General features: G+C 36.1%; 3 protein-coding genes across 3 annotated transcripts; 1 reads left to right on the top strand and 2 right to left on the bottom strand.

The window, feature by feature from the left end:
- Window positions 1–2,090: 2,090 nt before the first annotated feature.
- On the bottom strand, window positions 2,091–3,654 carry LOC108208111 (glycosyltransferase BC10). The gene has a single exon (XM_017378597.2). The coding sequence runs from the start codon at window positions 3,594–3,596 to the stop codon at window positions 2,274–2,276; it is 1,323 nt and encodes a 440-aa protein (XP_017234086.1). The 5' UTR covers window positions 3,597–3,654; the 3' UTR covers window positions 2,091–2,273.
- A 3,837-nt stretch (window positions 3,655–7,491) lies between these two features.
- On the bottom strand, window positions 7,492–10,302 carry LOC108209402 (putative clathrin assembly protein At2g25430). The gene is made up of 2 exons (XM_017380278.2): window positions 10,058–10,302; window positions 7,492–9,618 (listed from the first exon to the last, which is right to left on the bottom strand). The coding sequence occupies exon 2, from the start codon at window positions 9,571–9,573 to the stop codon at window positions 7,675–7,677; it is 1,899 nt and encodes a 632-aa protein (XP_017235767.2). The 5' UTR covers window positions 9,574–9,618; window positions 10,058–10,302; the 3' UTR covers window positions 7,492–7,674.
- Window positions 10,303–12,003: 1,701 nt separating this feature from the next.
- On the top strand, window positions 12,004–14,964 carry LOC108206515 (uncharacterized). Its single transcript, XM_017376839.2, has 5 exons — window positions 12,004–12,314; window positions 12,394–12,493; window positions 13,156–13,255; window positions 13,637–13,725; window positions 14,429–14,964. Exons 1-5 carry the CDS (start codon window positions 12,152–12,154, stop codon window positions 14,613–14,615), a joined length of 639 nt encoding a protein of 212 aa, XP_017232328.1. The 5' UTR covers window positions 12,004–12,151; the 3' UTR covers window positions 14,616–14,964.
- The last annotated feature ends 738 nt before the right edge of the window (window positions 14,965–15,702 follow it).

Here is a 15,702-nt window from a genome sequence, read left to right as displayed (position 1 = left end):
GTCACATTATAATATTGATTAAATTAATAAAAATAAATTTCAATGAAAGGAAAGGAAATAATTTAAGTGTTAGTAAAGTCGTCATCATATTGCTCTTGGCATCTAAACAAATTTATTTGTTGGTTTGACTTTTTTCATTCTTTTACCTCGACATTAGTGAGATGTTTTAACCGCGGAGGAGGTATTCGTTCAAAATTCTTAAAAATACGTGGAAAAAAATCACACGACTATCATAATACCGGGGCCGTTTGGTTAAATTTAAAAAAGGTGATTTCATGCTTAAAGTAAAGAAGTGGAGTAGAATTGAGAAATAAATAAATTAATAGAGTGTTTGGAAAAGAAGCAGAAGCTGTGAGGGAGAACTAGCATTCCCAACTTCTTAAAAATGCTTCTACTTCTTTACAAAAACAGGTCAAGAAAAGCAGAACTGATTCCAGTTCCCAAACAGCCCCATCATAATCGAGGGAATATCAAATGCTTGCCTGATCAAAGTTATTAAAACACCTCCTGTCTCCTGATAGTAGTTAGTACCCCGTATCCCGCAGGCCCATTATCCGACTGTGATATGATATTCTGCTTCCGTAAGATCTTTTACCTAATTATGTAATATATTTAACTGTTAAAATTAAGGCTGACAATTTCGGGTTTCGGGTTGGGTTCGGGTTGACAGGCGCGGGTTAAAAAATTTACCCAATCCGAATCCGACCCGAAATTTTAATGGGTCAGAATATCCAACCCGAACCCGACCCGCACTACCCGTGGGTAACCCGAACCCGACCCGAAAATTAATATTTATTAATAAAAATATTTTTTAAATGATAAATAAATATTATTATAATACAAATAGATTAATTTTTATTAAATTAAATAACTTTATATTAAATTTAACTAATAAATATTATAAAAATAATATAAGTAATATAAATATATATAATATTTATATTATATATTAATTTTCGTGTAATTTCGTGTCAATTTCGGGTAACCCGAATTCAACCGAAAATGACCCTTTTTTATGGGTTGATTTTGGATCAACCCGAATTCGACCCGAACCCGAAAAACTCCAACCCGAATTCGTATTTTGCGGGTCGAATTCGTGTCGGGTTGTCGGGTCGAGTCCAATATTGCCACCCCTAGTTAAAATATATACATTTTACTACCCCCTCCGTCCCAATCATTTGTATAGAAAGGACACGGAGACCAAAAAATTGGGTAAAAAATGAGTAAAATTAGATGAAAAGTGGGTATGATGGGGGGACCCATTCATATTTAATAATAGATTTGAGATAGTTAAGAAAAGTAGTGGGTGTAATAGTGTTTATATTATTATAGAATGCAGAAGAAAGTAGTTGGTGTAGTGATATTTTATATTATAAGAGCATCACCAACGGTATTGGCTATAATCGTTGGCTAAATCGGACATGTAAGACATTAGGTAAAATTTGCTGAAGCTGTAAGATATTTTGTTTCAATGGTACTGGATATATTGGTTGGCTATAATTTAAATATAATATGTTATTAATATTTTAAATTGTTAAAATAGAATATATTAGTTTAATATGATAATAAATGATATACAATTCATCGGGACGGAAAAAGTAGCAGTAGATAGGAAGAACGAAGAAAAGACTCCTTATAAAAGGATGATATCATTCCTCTCTCTAACCCTCTTTCACTCACATACGATTTGTATTCTCATTCTTGCACGGAGGTGCTTGACGGCCACTAACCCGTCAGCATATTTTTGCATGCTCATCCACCTAGCAACAGCGTCAAACATAGATCAAAAGGACGAGGGGAAATCCAGACTTCGCATATTTGGACTGATCACCTCCCATGATATATTAACTCAAAATGTACTAAACAACACCTCCTTTACGCTTTTATATAAAATCAAAATCAATTATAATACATTAATACTCTCAGATTATTATTCTTCAATCACGCTCAAACTTTTGCCCCCTGTACCATGATCCAATTTATAGTCCGAAACCCCCGGTACATATCAGTAATTGAACGGAAAACCAAATTATCTTCCGCCCTGCACGTCAGTATCTAAATAATAAAATAAAAAACCATAATAACTTGGATCGGCAGTTAAAACTTCGAAACGTCTGAGTATCAATAATTAATCTGGTACAATATATTTAGATTTCAACTATCAAAAAAAACAAAAAAAAAAAAACACGGGTTTTGTCCCGCCTTTCAAAGGCAACATACAACTTACCTTAAACCAGTAACAAATATACAAGCTGCCACTCCATATTCATCTCTCAGTCCTTCAAAACGACGTCGTTTGCTATTTCTAAAAGCCCCGTCAAAGTTTCCGGTGCAAATTTTCTAGCGAACAAGAACGGGTGACCCCGTCTCCTCACAGACGCATCTGAGCCGTTCATCCCGTCATCCCCGTATCTAGGCGTCGCATTTCTAAAGGTCCAGATCAGTTCCGGCCCCACATCAGACAGTGTGTACGTGCGTGGGTGACCGCCGAGACTGCCCCTCCAGTCGACGTGCGTGAGCGTGGCGGGCACGCACCCTCGCGGGTCCACCATGGACATGAGTGTAGGAAAGTAATGCTCCTCCGGGTAACACGTGTACTTGTAAGGAACCTTGCTGTTGCATGGTAACTTGAACTTTGACCATATCCTAGTGTCATTTGCTATTATCCTCGCATGCTGACGTGTCAGTATAAAGAACTGGGACCCAATTCGGAAGCGCGAGTACGGCACCTCGGGGAGCATCGTGGTGTTCCCACGCGCCGCCCATCTCACGAACGCGCCGCGCTCGTGGTCCAGAATCTCGATGAAGCTGCGGCGCGACCTCGTCAGCGTCCTGTACGTGAAGTTAAACGAGTGAAGAGGAATACACGAAGGGGATAGCAGCGCAAACATGTAATTCCCCGTGTCATTGAGCAGCGCGTGAGATATCAGCCTTCGCGCCGCCGCGGAGAGCGTCGGAGTTAACCGGCGCGTGGGCTTAGACCGGATGACTCGGTTCGCAAACACGCCTTTAAAAGGCGAGTCATATCGCGAACTCGGGTCCGCATGTACATAAATATTGTACAAATTTTTCGGTACTCCGCTAAAATAAAGTTCCCAGAGTGGCGCAAGTGGGAGTGGCGCATTAGTAAGGAACATAAACGCAATCTTTTTCGGCCTACCTAGTGGAGTCCCCGGGTTAACTCGCGCCGCGAGTTGACTCAGTGATTCATCCTCCTCATCCCACACAGTAATATTCTCTTCACGTTTCACATACCTCTCTGTTTTATTCAACTTGTGGACATGACTTGTTTTTGTTGTGTTGTGAAAGTTTATGCGTGTTTTGTTGAGGGTGTTTTTGTATATGTGAGTTTTGTTTATTCTAGGTGACGGTGGAAATCGAAAAGGCTGCGGCGGCGGTGGATTATCGGCGACGGGGACGGTGGTGGTGGTGAAGATGACGGCGAGGGGCAAACAGAGGAGGAGAGCACAAAGAAGAGAGATCGGATTCGGAGCCAACATGGCTTTGTATACTCTTTTGGTTCTCTTGTGAGTAGAAATGAGGAGCATTTGACATGGGAACGAGAAGGGAATCAATTTGGATAACTTATATACCATAGCTTTAATTTGGACTAAAATGACGACCAGAGTTGGATGCAAAAACGGATGATTTATACACAAATTAGTGACAATTTGGTAGTGTGGAATTAGAATAAAAACTTGAATCCCCACTATTTTGTAAAGTCTGAATATATGAATTATCTTTTTTGTCGGAAAAATCTCAGCTTTGATTCTTTCTAATCAAGATTTTATTAGATTTTAGTATATGTGTGTATAATATGGTATAATATATTGTGAATATACTCCCATTCATTGCATCTTTAATCTTTTGTCAAGGTATAATAATAACAGTATTAATTAGTTTTGTAAGTTCGGTTTTTATTTGAATAAGTGTCAAGTTGGCCATTTATGGACTATGAAACAAAAAAATTTGTTACTGAATTGTAATTTAAAAGAATATTTTTTGATATATGAATTGATATTTATGAATTCTAGGATAAGTATTACAAAGATCATCAAGAAAAAACAGAGGGGAGGTTACGTTAGCATTTGGTTGGTTTCATGAACACATGGCTTACATGCAAGTTTACACGTAAATTATTGGGACGGGGGGAGAGAGACGCACGAGTGAAGCATTTAGATGTCATCTTTTTTGGGTCCGGTCACGTTTAAATATACTTGAAAGCGGATGTTATGAGTTGAAATGTCGCGGATAACGCAAACGCTAAATTAGGGAGAAATTTAGGAAGGAAAGCGAGGAACGGATAATTTTACTTTTGTAAAAATTAGTAAAGACGACTTCGTGAAATTTACTGGTGCTTGATAATGAAATCTCATGAAAAACACTGTCACCACTTGCGAGTGTATTCGATTGGGATATTAATGGATTATTTTTAGTTTATGGATTTTAATGAATTGTATATGATTTTGATTTTGTGTGGATTTTTCATAAAATGCCGCAGAGTTGATAGGATTTAACACAATACTTCAAAATCCCATTGATTTTGGTGGGATTTCTAAAAACTTAAAATACACCGAAAAATACCACAAAATCCATCATTTTATGAAATTTAAAAAAATCCATCAGCATTTGAATACCATGAAATTTTAATGGATTTTAAATAATCCCAATTGAATACCATCGGATTTTAAAGTATAATTTAAAATCCCAATTGAATACCAGATTTTGTAGTATAATTTAAAATCCCAATTCAATACCTCAAGATTTTAATGAATTTCAAAAAATCCCAATCGAATACCCTCGGATTTTATGAATGAAGAAAAATGTTTTAAAATCTCAATCCAATACACCGCTCTTGGTTCATCATCACCGATGGGTACAGTTAATGAGAATAATAACTTAAACTACGATGTTCGAATTTAACAATTTTCATCACTAAACAGAAATCTCAATCTCAATTAAAGAAAATATAATAATCTTTTGAAATGCTCATTCTCATCTCCGATTCTCATACTCTTCATTTCCATCCCGATTTTCATTTTCACCGACGATCCAAATGTCCTTTATATTTTAAAAGAAATTTTGTTATTCTGTCTGCTAAATTATGGCGTGTGACAGAAAAAATAATTTCCTTCTATATAAGATGTGATTCTGTTGAAATTCGGAGATTTTAGAAAAAAACATCGAACGTATGATTTATTCAACGCCGTATTGTGGTTGTACCAAAGTGATGTTAAAACTAACAAAAAACTGCAAAAGAAAAGACAAAAGCAAAAGAGGAAAAAATAATTCAATGTTTCCGCAATGGGAGGGTTAATAGAAACATACTATCATTGACAATTTTTGTAGCAAGTTGATAGTAAGTGGAAAATCCTCAATGGGATGATGAGATCGATTCTCCACTCAGTGTTTTTGGCCACCGAAAACCAAATAAACCAAACTTCCATAGCACTTCAGAAGGTCGTATTCTACTGAGAAGTAAATAAATTTAGGGGCCGTTTGGGTGAGCTTAAAATAAGTGCTTATTGCTTAAAATAAAAAAGTGGAGTAGAAGTTAAAAGCAAGTTAAGACTTATAAGTGATTAAAGTGTTTGGGAAATAAGTAGAAGTCCTGAAACAAAAGCAAGCATTCCTAGCTTTTTATAAGTGCTTCTTGACTTTTTACACAAACAGTATGAATTAAGGGGCCTTTTGGATGAACTTAAAATAAGTGCTTATTGCTTAAAATAAATAAGTGGAGTAGAAGTTAGAAGCAAGATAAGACTTATAAGTGATTAAAGTGTTTGGGAAATAAGCAGAAGTCCTGAGACAAAAGCTAGCATTCCTACCTTTTTATAAGTGCTTCTTGACTTATTACACAAACGGTACGAATAAGTGCTCATAACTTATAATCCCGGAAGCTGGACTTATAAGTGTTCCCCAAACACCCACTTTGTAAAGTATTCAGAAAAGAAGTAGAAGCTTGGAAGCAGCTTATGCTTCTTTTACAAACAGGCACATAGTATGTATGTCGACTTCTATGTTGTGTTTGGTTGGAGAGAATGGAATGGAATGAAATGAGTAAAAATACTTGAAACTAATAGAGATAGGAAGAAAATTTTGAAAAAAATTTGAAGGAGTGCAAAATTGTTACGATGAGATTTGAGAAGAAATTGAAGATGGGAGAGAAGCATTCCATCTCAAATTGAAGGTGTGATATATATCACATGAGATAAGAAATGGAATGGAGGAAGGAATGAAATTTCTTAAAAATTGTCCATAAGATAGTTCATTTTTCATTCCATTCCTTCCGGAATCATTCACTCCAACCAAACACAACACTACTGTTTTTTAGAATCGGTCCGATTCTATCTATGTTCGTTCCGGTTCACGGGTTTTATTTCCGGAGTAATAGATTCTACACAAACTGTACTACTTTGAAGCAAGGTTTGTGAAATTTTAATTTTTAACTTTATGCAGACTTTTGGAGGAAATGACGAAGCTGTAAACAGGAAAAACATTGGTCATCAAAAGACAAGTGCAACACACATACAAAAACGTGAATGTCTCGTACGATTATAAACTAACAGGAAAGATTGCTCTTGATACCTCTGCCATATAACATATGCACTACAAGTTAAACAATAAGCGCAGTTTCCAAATATTCCTAACAAGTGCCTTTAACTGTTACTGCTGTCTACTTGATCCAAATGTACCAACCAATATATCATCACGTTTTCGTCATATTCTTGCTACAGAAGGAGAATCACACTTTAAAAGTGACAAGTGATGATTGGAAATTTATAAACGAAATGACTTCCGAGGCTTCGCATGATCAAGTTGACTAGCAACAGTCATAGCACAATATACTGTAAGAATGTTTTTGTTATATACCAAACTTCCATTTAGACAAGTATACAAGATGTGTGAAAGTGTTAACTAGTGTTACCACGGGGTTGCTGGCAAGTAGAATTCATTAGGCTAGCACCCGTTAACGCTTCCAGATATTGACAAATCAGTGAAGTTACAATATAAATAATACTGCTATAATACAAATTAATGTATAATACTCCTATAGGAATTGATCTAAATCGATAGAATGATCCGGCTAAGATCAGGTTCGCCTATTACTAGCAAGTAGAAACATATATTCAACTAGAAATCAGACTAATTAGTCAACATATGTATCATTACTCTATTTCAAATCATTGCAAGAATTTATAGCCCACACTTCATCCAACTAACAAGATATGGAGTATCAATTTTAACAAGTGAATCACTAGCAATTATAAAAATTAACATGCAGCCTTACCAAAATTTGAACTCTTTGGGAAGTCAATTTTGTATCAAAATCAAGATCTCTATTTTACAAATTGGAGGAATGATAATAATGTGATGTAAACAATGGTTCTGTAACGGGTGACTCTGCTAATGAGCTAAACATTATGGATATAATCCGTTATACCTGTTATGGAAATCAGACCACATAAAGATGCCAAGGATATCAAAACATTAAAACTAGAAGGAAATATATATATAACATATGATCCCTCCCACAACAAGATTTGATGAGTTCAGCCATTAGTTCTCTAAACCTTTCTCAGGTGACATGCACAAATTTCAATGGTAATTCACAGTAAAGTACAATGGAAAAGAAAAGTAACAAGCCAAAGTCATGATACAATGGAAAACTCACTATTGATTGTAGTAATACCCTGGAGGTGGATACCCCATTCCATTTGCAGGCGGCATTCCGTAAGGCATTGCTGGTGTATAATATCCACCACCATTAATCCTGCTTAAACTCGTTTGTCCTTGCATCCCCTCTCTAGCATACTGCTGCCATACCATCTGTTCTTGCACAAGCATCTGCTGTTTTTTCTCTATCTCAGCCATCTGAACATATGAAGGAGGTGGAATGCTCAACGAGGCAGCAAACGGATCTCCTCCAACTGTCTGAACGGTTCCATCCGGTGCAGGCAGAGCCAACACAGGAGTTGCACTCTTGCCAGGCAAAGCCACGCTGCTAGCGCTGCCTCCACTGAATTGCGCACTGCTCACATGTTGCCTAACTAATCCCTGATCATACATGCCATTCAAAAGCAATGGATCAAGTCCACCACCCATTGCTGCCTTTTGGTTAGATAGATGGCTTGCTGTTTCCACCAGGGCCAATTCCCAGTCTGCCTTGCCACTCTCCGCAGCTGGATTTTGCCAAGCAGAAGTTACCTCTGGTGCACCATTCGAAGGAAATGCTTCCCAGTTCCCATTCGTATTCTTAGTGTTTGCTGCAGGGCCAGCAAATAATGCCAGTGCAAACTTATTCCCTTGATCATCTGCAGTTGTTGCTTCCTCTCTCAGATCCACCAAGTCCCCGGTTTCTTGTTGCTTAGGAGGCTGAGGGGCCTCTGGAGGTGGGGGTGGAGCAGTATAAGTTTCTGGAGCAGGCAATGCTTTAATTTCATTCATATCTGGCACTGGCTCTTCCTCTTGAACCACGGGGGTAGGTTCCACTTTCCTCTCTGGTGATTTCATTGCCTTTGCTCTGTCCCTCACAAATTCCTCCAACGTCTCCAACAACTTCCCAGTAATCAATTGCACTTCAGGATACTCTGATGATCTAGCCAGCCCCATATCCTTGGACCAATTATAAAATGAAACCAGCTCGTCAATCTGCTTTGCTGCACTTGTATAAGCATCAAAAGCCTTTACGCAATCATGGTATTCCATCTCAAAAAACCGATCAAGTAGTACAGCCAAAACCTCACATATATCAGCATAGAGCTTAAAACTCTCTTTCACAAGAGCATACAGTGCAACTAACACCATCCTATTATTTTTCGCCAACCCTGTTGGCCTACATGACAAAAAACGGTCCAAAAGCCTCTGCAGATGACCCATCTTACCATAAATTCTCTCTGGCTTCATTTCTCTCAACGGGGTTTGGTCTTTCTTCTCTGCTTCACTTTCCCTAACATCCCCAAAAGACCTTGATCTCCTCATCCCCTGACCCCCATACCCATTTTCTCCCCTAGATTCATAGTTGCCGTATTCATAAGCCCCATTATTTTGAGGTGACCTCCATTTTTGAATTTCTCCACCACCACTATTCCCTGTAAGTTTCCTCTCGTATACAATCATCTCAAGCTTCTGATCCAAATACAAAGCAAAAGTCCTGACAAAAGCAGAATGATCCCAAGAATTCGAATGTACCTCATCTCTAAAATCAGACATGTTCAACAACCTCGTTCCCTTCCTAGTCGTAAACATGATTTCCTGTTGAAACACCAGATCCCCTTCACTCAACAATCTATGAACCACAATCAAACTTTTAAGAGCCACAATCCAGTCCCGAGTTTTCCCTAATCGCTTCGACAATTTAGACACACAAACACTGACATAACCTCTTGAATATGTGGTCAGCTGTAAGATCCGACGGATATACTTCTCGTCCGGTGGGTCATCATCGTGACTTGTAGCTTTAACAATAGCTACTTCTAGCTCCGGGGCATCATTACTAGCAACTTTAGCTATGCCAATACTGGTTTGATCCTTTACCGCTCCAATAGCTTTTCGAATTGTACTCGAACTCATTTTGACTTCACTTCTCACAAAAAACTATTACGCTTTTAACAAGATCTATGAAATTCATTCAACAAAAACAAAAATCAAGAACTCACAAATGCCTCTACTATGCCAAACCCAAAACCTAGATGAAATCAATACTAGAAAAACACAAATAAAATTATACATAAAAGTTCATAAATTGTGGGTGAATTTATGTTGACTTTACTTCTAAGATGAACAATAAGATCTATAACAATTAGAATCAAGAACTTACAAAAGCAACTATCTTTAACAACCCAATGCCTAGATTTCATCAATTCCAACAAAAAAACATAGATCAAATCATATAAATATCAATAATTTAACAAGCCCCCAAAAGGGGTTATATAAGATACAACAAACAGAATCAAGAACAATCACAAAGATCCAAAGCTTCTCACAACACAACTAAAACACAAACACACACATATAAACACATAAAACACATAGTATTGTGATTGAAACAAGGTACCTCCAAAAGGGTCAACAGCGTGTTGACAGATCTATGCAGCTGAGACAAAGAGGGCTGTGATTTTATTTGGTCATTGTTGAAAAGTGAGGCTAGATTTTTGTGTAGAGTCTTCTAAAATGGAAAGATGAGTAAAAGAAGAATGGGGTGAGATTAAATCTTGGCCGTTGAGTAATGTAAGAAAGTAAAAGTTTGAAGGTAATCTGAGCTGTTTCTTTAATGGTTGGCGCTGTAGTGCAGCTGTGATTGAGACTTTCTACCTGGGACGGCTTTTGTTTTGTCTGCGTTTGTATGTGCGGTAACTTTCTTCACCTGCTTGATTCGTGGCAAGATTGCAAAGCAATTCCAAATATTTTGGTTTCTTGAATGGTAAGAGCACCTTCTTGATGGAAATTTGACCAGCAAAAGGATATCCAATGTTTAAAAAAAATTGAAAATATGTGAATGTATGCCTTTTTATGAATTTTTTGTCTTGTTTTTTTTTTCCCACAAAGAATTTTTTGTCTTATTTATTAAAAATGAATTATGTAACAAAATATGTCGATGTGTACTTTTTGAAAATAAAATTAACTTTTGTTAAATATTGAACACCACATTTTATTTTGATGAAATAAATTTATGAGTTGGATTTTTTTATATATATATTCTCTTTCATCTTTAGTTGATTTATTTTTATAAGTATATTTTAGGATTTTTTTATATAACCAAGTTGATTTTTTTTTTAAAAAAAATTCTGTCACTTTTTAAAACAAATTGCAAAAACACTATATTTCTGAAAGTGTTTGCAAAAATACGATGGTCGCATATGTAGTCATATTTACAGCTATGGGCAACCTTATGCAACCAGAAATGCAACTTTGAAAAAAATTTGAAAATTATACTTATTTGCATAACAAGTTATAACTGGTTGCAGAAGCAAAAAAAACATACCCCTGCAGGACGAAACATTACAACCTAAAAAGCGACATGCTTGATTGATGGTGTGAATAAACTGTTGGGTGGTTGGAGGCTGCATTTGATCTCATGGCTGGAGGTAAGGCCGAAGACTGGATCGTCGGTGGAATAAGGAATGTGTCGTAGAATAGGGGAGGTGAAGGAAGAAGACACAAACAGAGTTGAGGCCAAAGTTCCGATCTGGTTGTGGGCACTGTTTTGAAAGTGTGGGAGTAGTATTGGAGGATTTGTTGCGGTTTCCGGCAAAGACCTCTTGCCGGAGCGCTGATCCGGTGGTGGACAGCGTGTTGAAGGTGTTGAAGAGCGAGAGAGTGAGGGAAGTGTCAAAGGAGGAGAGAAAAGTAATAAAGAAATTGAAAGCTGAATTAGGGAAGATAGTATTTTGCAAATAAGATTAAAAAGATAATATATTTGAAAATTTTAAAAAAGATAATATATTTGCAACTAAGATTCAAAGGGTGCATACTTCGTAAATTCTCTATATTTTATTATTACGTCATATTCAGCTTATACTTCATTATTTTTTTATAAAAATTATGCATCAATATCACTAGATTTTTTTTATAATATCAGATGCAATATTATAATACTTCTAAGTCCTAACGAATTGTAAATTCGAGCTTAATTTTTCTCAAATTATATCCCTATCTTTTTTCAACACGAATTTTTTTCTATATTTGTAAGAATTTTTCTGAAAATCATAATATTCTCATTTTTCAGCGCATTAATTAATGATATATAAGATAAAATTATATGTCAACGATCTTTTTTTAAATATTCATATTTTTTTAAAAAAGATAGGTATAATGGTACACAAGGTGTAGATGGCTAATAATAGTGCGGATCAAACTTTAGGAGTACAGTGACTACTAATAAGGACACAGCACTAACGGATTCTAATAAATTAAGAGAAGATAGTGACAGTAGTTGGCACATTGAACGGACAGGATGTTCGGCTTTTTCAAAACAGAAACTAATCTATGCTTTCCCTCTCTCCCGGAAAAATGAGCCTCAAGTAAAGCATTTCGTTCCATCCTCTCTCTCTCCCCAAACCAAACCCTAATATCTCTCTCTCTCACTCTCTCCCCCCCTCTCTCTCTCTCTCTCTCAAACGCACATATTTTGCATTTCGGTTATGCGAAGATGTTCGATACCAAGGACGATATAGCTCATCGGAGATCGTCGTTCTCGTGCGCCGTGCCGTTCGTGATCATCTCCAGCCTCTCTCGCCGGAGCTTGTTGTACAATAAGCTACCGCAGAAGCCTCTCAAGATCACTGTTCTCAAATTAGACGACTCTTCATTCGGTACTCTCCATTTTTTTTTTCTAAATGCTCGCGTTTCGTCTCGTGTACTGTGTGTTTAATTATGTGTGTTTGATTATAGAAATTGAAGTTGCGAAGACTGCGACGATAGCGGAGCTGAGGAATGCGGTGGAGGATGCGTTTAGCCATTTACCAAGACAAGGATCTGGCACGGTTTCGTGGTAATAGTATTAATTTTTTGATGTTTTTGTAGCTTGTTTGATTGATTTCTAATGCTTTAAGCTTTTCATAGTAGCGAATTCTCGGAAGGAACATTGGATAACCAACCATTATTTAGTAGTGTTATGCGCGATAGATTAGTAACCCATGAATTGATGTATCGTGTATCCATGAATTTGAAATTTACGTGTAATTGCCTATAAGTCGATTAATACCTGTTTTTGTCTGATGAGTGATGACAATATGACATACCAAAATAATTTCTTTAAGTTGTAGATCATTCATTGTTGAGCTCGGCACAAATGTCATTTCGTCTAGCTCAAATTAAGTGAAATGAACTTTAATCAAACTCTGAAATATTATTTCAGTTTCTTCTTCTTCTTCCTTTTTTTTTTTTTTTTTGTGTGTGTGTGTTTTCATACGTGATCATGTAATTAGGATTGTTTATCTAATAATTTATGGGGGTATCTGCTGGTTATTCATTCTTGTTTGTTCATGTGCAACAGTGCAAGTAGATTGTTGTAATGTTAGCCAGTCATAATAGAGTGTCCAGGTTATGTATCTACTATTATAAATTTTTGATGTTAGCTTCTCTGTTTTAAAATGGAAATCTAGCACTTGTATTAATATGTATATTTCAAACTAATGGGAATTGTCCATGTAGGTCCCATGTGTGGGGGCATTTCTGCTTGTGCTTTGATGGTGAGAAGCTTCTTGATGATAATAAATATATTGCTGATTATGAGATCAGGGATGGTGATCAGGTAGTTAATCCCGGGACGAAGAAATATGTTGCATTAGAGTCTTAAGTTCTGGTCACGTTAATTACTTATTTATGAAGTCTGACATTCCTACTTCTAAATCATCCTCTAAATTGTCAAGTTTATTTCATTTAGAGTGGGGTCTGTGCATCCAGTAAGTACCAAGTGGAATCTTTGTTTAAGAACTGATTAAATTCCTTCTCTTGTTATAATAATCTTAGGTTTAGACTTTAGAGGTCAATATAGCCAGTTGTTGATGCCGTTTCTCTCTTTACCTTGTGAAACCATAGTTGTATGAGTGTTATCTTGTTTTTAATTTCAGTGCTGGATCACCTCAGAATTGTCCTTCCTATCTACTGACATTTGTTTTATTTATTTTTGAAGCTGCTTTTTGCACGCCATCTGTCCATCAACTACGATATGAAAAGAAAGAGATCACCGGAGCAGATTGGTGACTTTGAGCAATCCAACATGTAAATTTCTATTACTGATAAATTTCATAGATAGTATTACTTGGTTTGGTTGATTTTCTTAAAAGGAAGTTGAGCCCTCTCTCACTTCTACTTCTCCCCAAGCCATGTTTTCTGGGGTTCTCCTTCCTTGATACTCGAGAATACAGTTCAGGGTGATAATTAATAGAATCTGTAAGTTTGTATATAGGGTTTTATATCAAAGTGTCCACCGTTCTCGCCAAAAACTATCATGTGACTACCCGATCTCCGCGGGGACTCATTATAGCCACTAGAACTATATATATCTCTATGTTAAATCTTGAAAAATAAATAACGGGAAACTTAATGAGATACTGAAATTCTAATCAGCAGATGATACCACATGGATTACAAAAAAGAAACAGAACCGATAATTACAAAGAAATATAAGAAGATTGTAGCAAACATATCATATGTTTGTTAATTTTTTCATTAATATTGTTCAAGATTTAAGTGAGTGATATATATAATGATTATAGTAGCTTAAATGAGTCCCTGTGGAGATCGATAGTCACTTGATAGTTTTTGATGAGAATGGTGGGCACTTTAATACAATACCCTTTGTTTATATGGTACAAAACACCAGCAACTTGTTAAAACTGGTAAAAAATATAATGGAGCCAAGACTCTGTTGCCCAAGATTACTGAAGAGTATTTGTATGCTATTCTTGTGGTCATTGTGCAGTTCAAATACAGGAGAACTAGATGAAGAAATTGATCCTGGAAACCATGAGAGTTGTGATGATAAAAATCCTAGGCAGTACGACGAGGAGGATAGGTTTTCTGTTACTACAAATGAGCACAAGCTGGCGGCCATGTTAAAGGGATGGTTCTCGTATCGCAGAGTTTCTTTGAGTCCCGAATCAAACTGAAGCATAGAGTTTCTTCAGATCCTGAAGTGGTTTACTGGGCAATTTCAAAAATGTAATATTGGTCCATAACAATAAGCAAAACCCTCAGACGAAGATTTGGAAAGCAGAACAAATCCAGTAAGGTTGCACTACTGCGATCTGATTCACCCTTGTTCACCGTTCAAGAGTAGATTTGAAGCCTGTGATGATCCAAAACTCTATATATTCTTTAGTACATTAGGGACTGTCACTTTTTACAATTAGAATTAGTTGTGAGAATGGATTCTTGTCTGGCCCTGTAGTGTGAAGAAACCTATAATACATCATGGTTCTTTCTTTGGTTAAATAATGTCTTTGGGGATTATCTTAATTGTGGCCAATATTGTCATATTAGTAACAGTGATGTTGGAGTGTGGTATACTGGTACTGCTGAAGGTCAGTACAGCCAAGGGAAGGGGCTAGGGCATTTAGAATTAGAAGTAGAACTAGACTTATGCGTCTGACTGATGTGGCTTCAGAAGAGGCCTGAATCAAGGTTCAACCCCAAATTAACCTGTACTCATCCACATTCCAAACTCATGGAGAATCGTGATAAAAAAAAATCTTTGAAGTATCACAAATTCTTTATAGTAAGATGTGTGACTGCTATTTTGAGAATTTTCAGGAACAAATAACAAATAACAGAATAATTAAATGAAAAAAAATAAAATAATAATATGAGTTCTATATATTGAAGATGAAGAATAGGGTTATGAATTTTGACAAATTCCAAATGAACAATTCTCATAATTTTTTTATAAATTATAAAAAGCATGGTCGATGATGTAAATAAACCAGTTTATTCTTAAATAATATTTAACTTTAATATTTATGATTTATCGTAATTTTTATGTAAGAATGGGATTTCAAACTATACTAATGAAATTTTATGTTAACATAGAACAATCACCATTACCCACAATCTAATATGATAGATTAAAACTAAAATAAAATAATATCGATTAAATAGAATGTTATTTTATTATCATCTTTTTCACTCATAATTCGGTAACTATCAACTAAGATAATTTTTTCCCCAAAATATTCATTTTATTTTCTGGAGGTTTTA

Source organism: Daucus carota, chromosome 2, assembly GCF_001625215.2.
Source record: "Daucus carota subsp. sativus chromosome 2, DH1 v3.0, whole genome shotgun sequence".
Classification (NCBI taxonomy): Eukaryota; Viridiplantae; Streptophyta; class Magnoliopsida; order Apiales; family Apiaceae; genus Daucus; species Daucus carota.
This window is presented reverse-complemented; position numbering and strand designations above follow the sequence as displayed.